This window comes from Polypterus senegalus, chromosome 13 (assembly GCF_016835505.1).
Source record: "Polypterus senegalus isolate Bchr_013 chromosome 13, ASM1683550v1, whole genome shotgun sequence".
NCBI classification, from domain to species: domain Eukaryota; kingdom Metazoa; phylum Chordata; class Cladistia; order Polypteriformes; family Polypteridae; genus Polypterus; species Polypterus senegalus.
In genome coordinates, this window is record NC_053166.1 from 99,738,498 (window position 1) to 99,750,173 (window position 11,676).

The following is an 11,676-nucleotide window of genomic DNA, read 5'->3' on the forward strand; positions in this document are numbered from 1 at the left end:
TCAGACGCAAATATAAAATGAACAAGATTGTTTTAGTAGGGATGCACCGATTGTTCGGCAACCGAAATTATTCGGCCGAAAATAGCCAAAAAAAGCACTTTCGGTGTTCGGCCGAATAAGTAAAAAGGCCGAATAAATTTTGCCGAACAATGACGTTTTTAATGACGCGATCAAATAGTAACCCGCGTAGAGTGAGAGGCGCGCGCTTTATGCAGCAAAAATGTCAGCAGTGTGGAAGCACTTTAAAGCGTCAGAGAAAGAGGCAAAAACGGCCGTTTGCAGACACTGTTCTGCTGAATTGTCCAGAGGGGTGCATCTGCAAAAACGTACAGCACTTCAAGTTTATCACTTAAAATCAAGACACCCCGAACATCATGCAGAGTACGAGAAAGACACGGCGGCGGCTACGGAAACAGCAGCAGCGAAAAGGAAAGTAGCTACTCCCAGTCCTAAGACACCCACTCCATCTGTGGCTGACTTCTTTGAAAAGGCAAAAAGTTTGCCAATGACAGTGCCAAAGCTAAAGGTATTACTAAAAGGATAATGGAATTCATCGCATTGGATGATCAACCATTCTCTGTTGTAGAGGATGTTGGATTTCGCAGGCTTATAGACCATATTGAGCCCCGTTACACCATGCCTAGTAGACGGCATTTCTCAGACGTGTGCTTACCTGAGATGTATAACGTCGTTTCAACTCACGTCCATGAGCTCTTGGCTACAGATATTGCAGCCCTCAGCTTCACGACTGATATTTGGAGCTCGGATGTGAGCCCCACCAGTATGCTGAGTTTAACTGCGCAGTGGATCGACACAGATTTCAAGCTACAAAAGATTGTGCTTCACTCACAAGAGTTTAGAGGGTCCCATACAGCTGTAGCCATATCCGAGGCATTCGCCAACATGTTTGACACTTGGCGTATCGACCGATCTAAAGTGCATGCGGTGACAATGCAAGAAATATGGCTAAAGCCATGGAAGATAGTGATCTGAAAGGCATACGGTGTATGGCACACACAATTCAACTGGCGGTCAACGAGGGATTGTTGAGTCAGCGCAGTATAGCAGATGTGATAGTGATAGGCAGGAAAATTGTTGGCCATTTTAAACATTCACCGCTTGCCTATGCGCGCCTACAATCTATCCAAGAACAGTTCGAACGCCACAAAATCGTTTCCAACAAGATGTGAGCACAAGGTGGAACAGTACATATTATATGCTGGAAAGCCTTTTTGCGCAAAAGCGAGTCTTGGCTACATACATAGCAGATCATGACCTGCCCGCGACATTCACCGCATACCAGTGGGTGTTAATCGAGAACGTTCTCTCTCTTCTCGCCCCCTTTGAGCAGATAACAAAAGAGATAAGCTCATCTGATGCATCTGTGGCAGACGTCATACCTTTACTTGCAGCACTAAAACGTCTTTTAAACAAAGAGGCTGAAACAGACCACGGAGTTAAAACAACTAAAAGTGCGCTCTTGGAAGCTGTCAGCACACGATTTAGTCAGGCGGACTCAGAACCCCTGTACTGCATCGCGACTGTGCTTGATCCACGATATAAAGATCATTACTTGGATGTGGGGAAAAAGCTGCGCACACGAGAAATGATCCAGGCCGAGTTGGATTTGGGAAAGCCGCTAGGTGATGGAGACGGTCAGGTGATGCACAGCGCAGGAGATGAAAACAGCGCAGAGAGTAAACGGGCTCGTACTACAGATGAGCCGCGCACAGTCTCGCTGTCTGACATGTTCGATGAGATCCTCCAAGAGAATAACCCATTTGCAAGACAGAGGACAAGCTCAACCGCTCAACAGTTAGATGGTTATCTCTCAGAAGTCCCCATCCCCAGGAGCAATAACCCTCTCGAATTTTGGAGGACCAATCAAGGCCGCTTTCCCGACCTGGCGCAGATGGCACGCAGGTAGGCTACTTCTATGGGAAATTAATTTAAGATTTTATTTATATTTTGGATTATGGTAACACTTTATAAGTAGTTTCTATTTTTAACATTAACTAACAATGAAAAACCCTTATTAAAAGCATTTATTAATCTTAATGTTAACATTTACTAATACAGTATTTACAGTAATTTTTGAATTAAAAAGTATCAAAAGTGGTAGGCCTATTTGTTAAAATTGTTAATGCACTTATACTAACATGAACTAAATATTTTTTATTATCTTACATTAACGAAGATTAATAAATACCATAACAAATGTATTGCTCATTGTTAGTTAATGCAATAATGTTAACAAAAGGAAACATTGTAAAGTGTTACTACCTATATTTTATATTATGTATTTTGTGAAAATGTAACTATTTTCAGTGTAGTAAAATAGTAGGCCTACACTGGGTTTCAACCATTTCATTATCTTGAAGACATTGTTCGTTTTGAAATGAGCAACTGTCAGAAAACTGCAATAAAAATTTCAACTATTCTGCAGGTACTTGTCTGCTCCATGCACAAGCACCGACAGCGAGAGACTGTTTAGTGCTGCATCTCATGTCATCGATGAGAAGAGGAACCGACTTTCATGTGAGAAAGCAGAGAAGCTACTTTTCATAAAGAAGACCCTGCCACTTTTCCTGAAGAAGTAGGCTAAGTAGGCTTATGTCTAGGACAGTTATTCATTTGTTGTGGGTTCATCCACATTTTTTGCACTATTCAATGCACATTTTTTGTTGTAGACATACAGAGTTACATTCTTTCAGCAGTCAGTTATAGGCCTAACATAGGCTATTCAAGAAGGGGGGCTTCAAAGATGGCCAAATAAAAATATTTTTTATTTTACTAATTTATTTATTTTAAGTTATATTGTGCTTTGTTTGTATAATATCTGCTGGAATGTTAAAAAAAATGTTCAGTGTTAAATAAATATTTTGAAATTGTATTTTTCTTATTTGATTTATTTCTCTGAAAAGCAACACAAAATAGTAAAAAGCTAATTTTTACTATTTAATTATTGTAATGGTGAAAAATTGGCAAAATAAATAGAAAAAATGTGAAACACAGCGTTGTATTCGCCTTCGCCTTCGCCAAGCATTTCATTATTATTCGCTTCGCCAAGAATTTCATTTCGTGCATCCCTAGTTTTAGTGTGGGAAACTCCTTTGTAAGTGTTTCCCATGCCACAACCATAAGCAAACCACAGGATAAAGCACACAGTAATACTTTGTCTTTTTTTCTCTCTTTGTCCCTTCTCTCACTCTCTAACTGTGCCTCCACCACTCTTCCCAGCAATCTTTGTCTTCCTCCTCCCATCTCTGCCTCCAGTTGAAGCAGGTGGTTCCTTTTATCTTGTCTCTAGAAGTACTTCTAGTGTTCTGAAGGCTTGGCCCAGGAGCACTTCCTTGTGAGGCCGAAGCCTGACATAGATGGGCTACCCAGTCTCCACAGCAATTCCTGGTGGCACCCAAGGAACCCAATAGGGCTGAGTAGAAGAGCTCCAATTGCCACAATGCCCCGTGAGAATCCATGGTGCTGCCACAACCCAGGCTGCCATCTGGTAGTACCAGGGAAACAATGCTGCGTAGATGCTGTCTACCGTCATCCTCCCATCTTGAGGGTATCCTGGCCAGGTAAGAATGCTGGCCATTCTTCACAAAGCATTTTTTGTAGTATGTGTTTTTGTAGTGTTACAAAGTATGTACTAATAATCTTGTGTGTTTTCTTTAAATAGAAAAATATAAGAGCTGCCAATGTTTTGCATTTGGCTTGAAATACTGCCAAATTCACATTGATAATGCTCTTTTAATCAAAGTTTTGTTTAAGTGATTGTGAAGTCGAGGAGGGACCCATCTGGACTGTTCTACCTCAGGCCCTGACATGTAAGATGGTTCCCTTGGGTAAAAGAAGAAGCAAGGATTTAGTAAGGGAGAATGATTTCAGGTGTTTGGGATTCTGATATGGTAACTTTGAATAAAACACAGATATTATATCACTGCTAAATAGTTATATGTTTTGTATACTAAAACTTGTTGAGGTGCAGCACGGCTTTTTAAGTTACACATCTGGGGCCTCATGTATAACGCCGTGCGTAGAACTCGCACTATAACATGGCGTAAGCACAAAAGCCGAAATGTGCTTACGCACAGAAAAATTCAGATGCAGAAATCTGTGCGTACTCCAACTTCCACGTTCTTCCGCTACATAAATCCCGATCAGCGTGAAAACTAACGCTCGTGCACGCGCATTATGTAACGCCCCAACTCCTCCCCGAATTACGCCTCTTTGAATATGCAAATCATATTAAGGGCAGCCTTCTGTGAAAAGACAATAGGAAAAGCATGGGGGAAAATATAAGAATTTCAGCGAATACCAAGTGGAGGCAAAGGAAAAACATACTATTTGTTCAAATAAACCGTAGTATAATCAACAAAAGGAAGTTGATCGAGTGACTTAGCGTGTTGGAGAAACTTGAAAGCTCACATTCACAAAATCGCACAGTGCCGGAAATAAAAAAGAAGTCACATATCAAAGTTGCCGTGAAAAGCCGAGTTGTAGCCCACTGTCTGAGTGTCATATGAAAGCTTATTAGGGTACAGAGAAAAAGGCACACAGTGGGGAAAAAGCACGAAATGTCAACTTCAATCTCGACATTTCCACTTTAATCACGTAGTTTATTTTGTCATTAAAGTAGAACATCATAAACTTCATCTTAAAATCGTTTAATTAACCAGTTTCTCAAATCACATTGTAATTAAAGTAGCACTTTAAATGCTTTGTTTTGTATTTGATCTTTTATGTGCCTATGTGTGGGAATCACTACTTGCTTCTTAATCCGGCTCTCTTCCTCCAACTGGACACAGAGTCCATTACATTCGTGATATTACAGCTCTCTGAATAACTAAAATACTGAGATGTATATATGATATCATTTTCATGATGATAGGAGTTAAAGCATGTTATTAAACATGTGTTTCACTTTAATGAAATAATTTATTGCAGCAGTACTCAGGGGCGGCTCTAAGCTTGTGGTGGCACTGGGCAGAGGAAGAATCGGTGGCTCCTTCGCCCGCCCGTCAGTAAGGTAGCTTATGCACGGTGGATGGCCATGTCCGTTGCAGACACTGCATAGCCGCCTCGTGCTCATGACACAAGCATTTAACTTTTGCCGAAATTTGTTGCTGCGATTTTAGCTGTGTTGTTATTTTCTCTTTCTGTTTTATATTCAATATATATTGGCGTAGCCGTCACTGCAGTCAGTGCTTTTCTTTCCCAAGTAACCGATCGCCATACAATCAGCTCTGTAATAGAAGTTAAGCCATCTGTAAGCTTAGCGCCGATTCTTCAAAATGTTAAAGAACATTGAAATATCTTTGTAGTACATGTTTATTTATTCTATCCTTAACGATACTCCCAGTGAAGAATATACATTATTTAAATGAAGTTAAAGTTCTATCTGTATAATTTAATAAACATTTTGCTGCATTTCACCTTAAAATGATATCGCATCATATCAAAACGTTTTTTATCAACGATCTTATTAGTGATAAAAAATAGATCTTATTGCACTAAATGAAACGTGGTTGAATTCAGATGCCGCGTCAGTTTTAATCGAATCTGCCTCCGGATTACAGTTTTACTCATTCAAACCGCCAGGGAAAAAGGGGGGGCGGATTGGCTAACATTTACTCGAGCCGATTAAAATGTAAAGATGTCAGTTTTGGTAAGTTCAAGTCCTTTGAGTATCTCGCGTTGTTATTCATGGAGATTCTCAAGTTCTAATACTATCCGTGTATAGACCTCCTAAATATAACGCGTCGTTTTTTGAGGAATTCTCTGACTTAATGTCAATTTTAATTACTAATTATGACACACTCCTAATAGTTGGCGACTTTAATTTTCATATAGATAATCAGTGTGATCTAAAAGTAAAAGAATTTATGAACCTCCTGGATTCTTTTGATTTGAGACAACTCATAAATCAGCCTACACATAAAGCAGGTCATACATTAGACTTAGTGATTACTAAAGGACTGAAAGTTGATATAAAACAGATCATTGATATTGGTCTATCAGACCATTTTCTTCTACTTTTAATATAGAAATAATGATAAAAACACTCATGAGAAGCATATTGTTAAAAACGCTTCTTTGATTCGCAGCAGCTTTAAAACTTACAAACATTTTAAGCAATCAGTCCGTTTATAGTGCCAGCTATAATAGCGAGGACAATGTAAATAGTAAGGTGGAAAGATTTAATTCTAAAGTGAGAGCTGCTGTTGACATAGTTGCACCTGAAAAGACAGTGAAAAAATCTTCTAGCATTGGTATACCATGGAAGACCCAAAGAGTGTCTGATTTAAAGAGAACATGCCGTAGAGCTGAGCGCCAATGGAGGAAGAGTAAACTTACTATCCACCACGAAATATTAAAAGTCAAAATAACAGAATACAATAACACTGTCCGTCTTGAGAGACGCTGCTATTTCTCTAATATTATAAATAACAATGCTAGTAATCCTAGAGTCTTATTTTCAACAATTGATCGCCTACTAAACCCAGGTAGCTCAAAGGAATGCCTCCTAAGTGCTTCCAGTGAAACCTGTGAGGCTGTCGCTGTATTCTTCAATCAAAAAATTAATGATATTAGAAATAACATAGTATATCTCCCCAACACTAAGGATCCCCTAAACCCCAACATCCTGTTATAAACAAATTAAACTCTTTCACTAGGATAGATTTACCTGATTTACAAAAATAATATCTCAATTAAAACCCTCCACCTCGCCCTTGACCCGATACCAACAAGGTTTTTCAAAGAAGTATCAGGCGTGCTAATTGATAATGTTCTTGACATAGTAAATTGTCACTAGATACTGGGGTCTTCCCAGACTGTCTTAAGACTGCTGTAGTTAAACCCCTACTTAAGAAACATAATCTTGACCCTCGCTCTTGAAAATTTTAGACCCATCTCTAACTGCCCTTCTTAAGTAAAGTTCTAGAGAAGGCAGTCATTATGCAGTTAAATGACCACCTAAATAAACATGCTATTCTTGATAAATTTCAGTCAGGTTTTAGAACAAATCACAGCACAGAAACTGCACTCGTTAAAGTAGTAAATGACTTGCGGGTAAATGCAGACAGAGGCCATTTATCTGTTCTCATCCTCTTAGATCTGAGTGCTGCATTTGACACCATTGATCACAACATTCTTAGAAATCGCCTTAGTCAATGGGTGGGCCTCTCTGGCAGTGTCTTAAATTGGTTTGAATCCTACCTGACAGGGAGAAAATATTTTGTTAGTTGTGGGAATTACAACTCAAGACACATGATATCCAATATGGTGTTCCACAAGGCTCTATCCTGGGTCCGCTGTTATTCTCAATCTACATGCTTCCGTTAGGTCAGATTATCTCAGGGCACAACGTGAGCTACCACAGCTATGCTGATGACACACAGCTGTACTTATCAATAGCACCTGATGACCCGATTCTATTGATTCACTAACACAATGTCTGACTAGTATCTCAGAATGGATGAATAGTAATTTTCTCAAGTTAAATAAAGAGAAAACTGAAATTTTAGTGATCAGCAATAATGGATACAATGAGGCTATTAGAAATAAACTGGATACATTAGGATTAAAAGTCAAGACGGAGGTAAAAAGCTTAGGGGTGATTGTTGACTGTAATCTGAATTTTAAATCACATATTAATCAGATCATTAGGACAGCATTTTTCACTTAAGAAACATAAGTAAAGTTAGACCTCTTTATCACTGAAAGATGCTGAGAAATTAGTTCACGCTTTGTTTTCAGTCGACTAGATTACTGTAACGCACTCCTCTCAGGACTACCCAAAAAGATATAAATCGTTTGCAACTAGTGCAGAATGCAGCTGCTAGAATCCTAACTAGGAAAAGAAAATCAGAACACATTACTCCAGTTTTGATGTCACTACACTGGTTACCTGTGTCATTCAGAATTGACTTTAAAATTCTGCTTATGGTTTATAAAGCCTTAAATAATCTCTCCCCATCTTATATATCGGAATGTCTGACACCTTATATTCCAAATCGTAACCTCAGATCCTCAAATGAGTGTCTCCTTAGAATTCCAAGAACAAAACTTAAAAGAAGTGGTGAGGCGGCCTTCTGCTGTTATGCACCTAAAATCTGGAATAGCCTGCCAATAGGAATTCGCCAGGCTGATACAGTAGAGCACTTTAAAACACTGCTGAAAACACATTACTTTAACATGGCCTTTTATAACTTCATTTTAATCGTAATTTAACTTAATCCTGATACTCTGTATGTTCAATTCATCATAACAACTATTCATGGTGGCTCTAAAATCGTACTGACCCCTACTTTCTCTTTCTGTTTCTTTTTCCGGTTTCTTTGTGGTGGTGGCCTGCGCCACCTCCACCTACTCAAAGCTTCATGATGCTCCAACAATGATGGACGGATTAAAAGGAAGAAGTCTACGTGACCATCATCATCATCAAGCCCTTCCGTGAGAACCCTAAATCCAAAGAGGACTGTTTCATTTATGTTAGGTAGAATGCCCAGAGGGGACTGGGCGGTATCATGGTCTGGAATCCCTACAGATTTTATTTTTTCTCCAGCCGTCTGGAGTTTTTTTGTTTTTTCTGTCCCCCCTGGCCATTGAACCTTACTCTTATTCGATGTTAATGTTGATTTATTTTTTATAATTATGTCTTTCATTTTTCTATTCTTTAATATGTAAAGCACTTTGAGCTACTGTTTGTATGAAAATGTGCTATATAAATAAATGTTGTTGTTGTTGTTGATATGTAAATACGCGCTTTATAAAGTGGCTCAGGTTGTGCAATATTATAATTAGTGCAAGTTAACAGTGGGGTGATTGTATTTATAAGTACAAATTTATAAGTACAAACAGTTCTACAAGGTGCAATTTAAAGTTCTTGGGATGAAACTGTTTCTGAACCGCGAGGTCCGTACAGGAAAGGCTTTAAAATGTTTTGCAGTGGCTGAGACAGCGTGTCCATGAAGCTGTATACCGATAATTCTCTTTCCGATCAGCTGCTGCTGTGATTCACACTCAGATACAGTGATATAAATACTCTGAGTGGTGCAGTGAGAAAAATATGGAAAAAGATGATCCGCTGTGGCAACTCCTAACGGGAGGAGCTGAAAGAAGAAGAAGAAGAAGGAGAAGTAAGAGTAACAACACTAAAGCAGTTATGGTATTTGGAATACTATGGGTGTTCCCTGGACCAGTATATTGTTACAAGTTAATTACAATCAGATGCGTTACAATAATAAACAATATGCGGTTAGTTTCAGTGTATTTATAAAGCCGTGCCAGGAAAATAAGGTGTAACCACACAGGAACAGTAGCACTGCTTTGACGCTGGGTGCCGCCAGTCTGCAAAACCGAGCTGAGAACTTGCGTACGACAAGGCATGAGGTACCGTGGAAAAGTGCGTGGCTTTACGCCAAGTGTAGGTTTTATACATCGCAATTTGAACGTGGAAAAGTTCTTACGCAACATTTCTGTGCGTACGCACCGTTTATACATGAGGCCCCTGGTCATTGTCTTTGTGGAGTCTGTACATACCCCCTGGTCTCTATAGGTTTTCAAAATCCTAATTAGTAGCAGATTAAATTAATTGGCAGCTCTAAATTGGTGTTAGTGAGTGAGTGAGTGCATGTGTTAATGAGCTTGTAAGTGAGCTCTTCAATGGACCAAAAGTCTGTACAGAATTATTTTCAATCATGTGCAGGGATAGACTCCAGTTCCTACAACCTTATGTTGAATTAAACTGGGTCCAGATTATTCCACTATATTATAGTATGGTATTTTTGTAGTACAGCAATCTGTTTGCACGGTTTTGAGCGTATACATTATCGGGCTGTTGTAATGGTTATTACTACATTCTTCTCACCATAAGTTAGGACTGTATTAGTAGATACCACTGAACTTTATTTGCTTTACGTCATACAAAATGCTTATTACAAAGCAGGTTAAGGCTTCAGGAAAGTTGCATGGTCATTACTTAATTTAATATCTATATCTATACTAATAAAAGGCAAAGCCCTCACTCACTCACTGACTCACTCACTGACTCACTCACTGACTCATCACTAATTCTCCAACTTCCCGTGTGGGTGGAAGGCTGAAATTTGGCAGGTTCATTCCTTACAGCTTCCTTACAAAAGTTGGGCAGGTTTTATATCGAAATTCTACGCGTAATGGTCATAACTTAAAGCAGTTTTTCTCCATTTACTGTAATGGAGATGAGCTTCAACGCCGTGGGGGCGGTGTTTCGTGTGACATCATCACGCCTCCCACGTAATCACGCAGCACATAGAAAATCAGGAAGACCTCCAAAAAGCGCTGAAGAAAACATGCATTATATAATTGAGAAGGCAGCGAAGCAATAAGAAGCGAGCGAGTGACATATACAACCATATTCATGAGTTCTGCTACTGAAACAAAGCACGATGTAAACCTACACTTTAAATTAAGTTCATAGACAGGCTGCCGCTGGCGTTTGTAATTTAGTGCCTGCCCATATAAGGCCGTCCGTCAGCGGCAATCCAATAGCAAACTGCCACGGGTAAATATTCACGGGTGAAGGACTGTGCTTATGGAGAGGAAGATGAGATGGTCAGGGTGGTGTTTGACACAAACTCAGCTAAACTGCGAGAGAAAGTTTTAAGTGCCAGGACTAAGGTAACATTAAATAAAGCTATGGACATAGCACGAGATGGCACCAGCACAGCTGGGAACCTTCGATGCAAGTACACCGAGTGGCTCACGTGAACTGACGAGTGCACAGATAAAAGCAACAGTTCCAAAGAGCTGAACAAAACCGAATTACACAATTGAAAAGGCAGCAAAAATATGAAGCGCCTGATAAGCATATTCATAAATGCAGCTACTGTGGAAACAAAGCACACGGTGGAAAAGTCAATGTCCCGCTAAAGGAAGACAGTGTAAAAACCCGTGCATGCAGTGTGTCAGGTCTCAGATAAAGAAGAAGACGAGCTGTTTATTGATGCAGTAAGAAACGAATCGATGAATGAAACCTGTCATCTTTACAACGATTGACAAACACGGAATGTAACTTGAACACAACACATCCTACAAATACGAACCTGATTGAAAGAAATAATGATAATCAAATCCTTGATGACAGCAACACTCAGTAACACTCACAAAACAAATACTGTATATTGACAGTCATGTTACGCTATTTTTAAAATGTTCCCTTTTCTTTTCTACCTTTTTAACACACTACTTCTCAATAAACGCGGGTATATATATATGTATATATATATCCCGCTCTACATACTCGAATAATGGATACTTTATTCGCCATCAATGATTGTTTTGGTAAAGCCATACTCAGTGTATTCATTAGATGAACGGTAAAAAAGTAAGAGCGAGGAGAGGATGACTCATTGAGGCATGCAGGCTGTAGTGCGCGTCAACTCTATCTGAATTGCGCGATCACATTTGAAAAAATATATCTTTTCAAGTTCTATTTAGTCCATATGTGTCAAACTGAAGGGCCGTGGGCCACATCCGACCGCGTAATTATATCCGCCCCGAGATCATTTTATATACTGTATTATTGTTATTAAAGCCCGGTATATGAAGCGCTGGTAACACAATAAACTACAGATCCCATAATGCAGCGCTTCAGCTGCCTTGCCAACACTTACCGCTTACTAGAGT

General features: G+C 39.4%; 1 protein-coding gene across 1 annotated transcript; it reads left to right on the forward strand.

The window, feature by feature from the left end:
• Positions 1 to 1,163: 1,163 nt before the first annotated feature.
• Positions 1,164 to 2,765, forward strand: LOC120542555 (zinc finger BED domain-containing protein 4-like). The gene is made up of 2 exons (XM_039775087.1): positions 1,164 to 1,923; positions 2,447 to 2,765. The coding sequence occupies exons 1-2, from the start codon at positions 1,217 to 1,219 to the stop codon at positions 2,598 to 2,600; spliced, it is 861 nt and encodes a 286-aa protein (XP_039631021.1). The 5' UTR covers positions 1,164 to 1,216; the 3' UTR covers positions 2,601 to 2,765.
• The last annotated feature ends 8,911 nt before the right edge of the window (positions 2,766 to 11,676 follow it).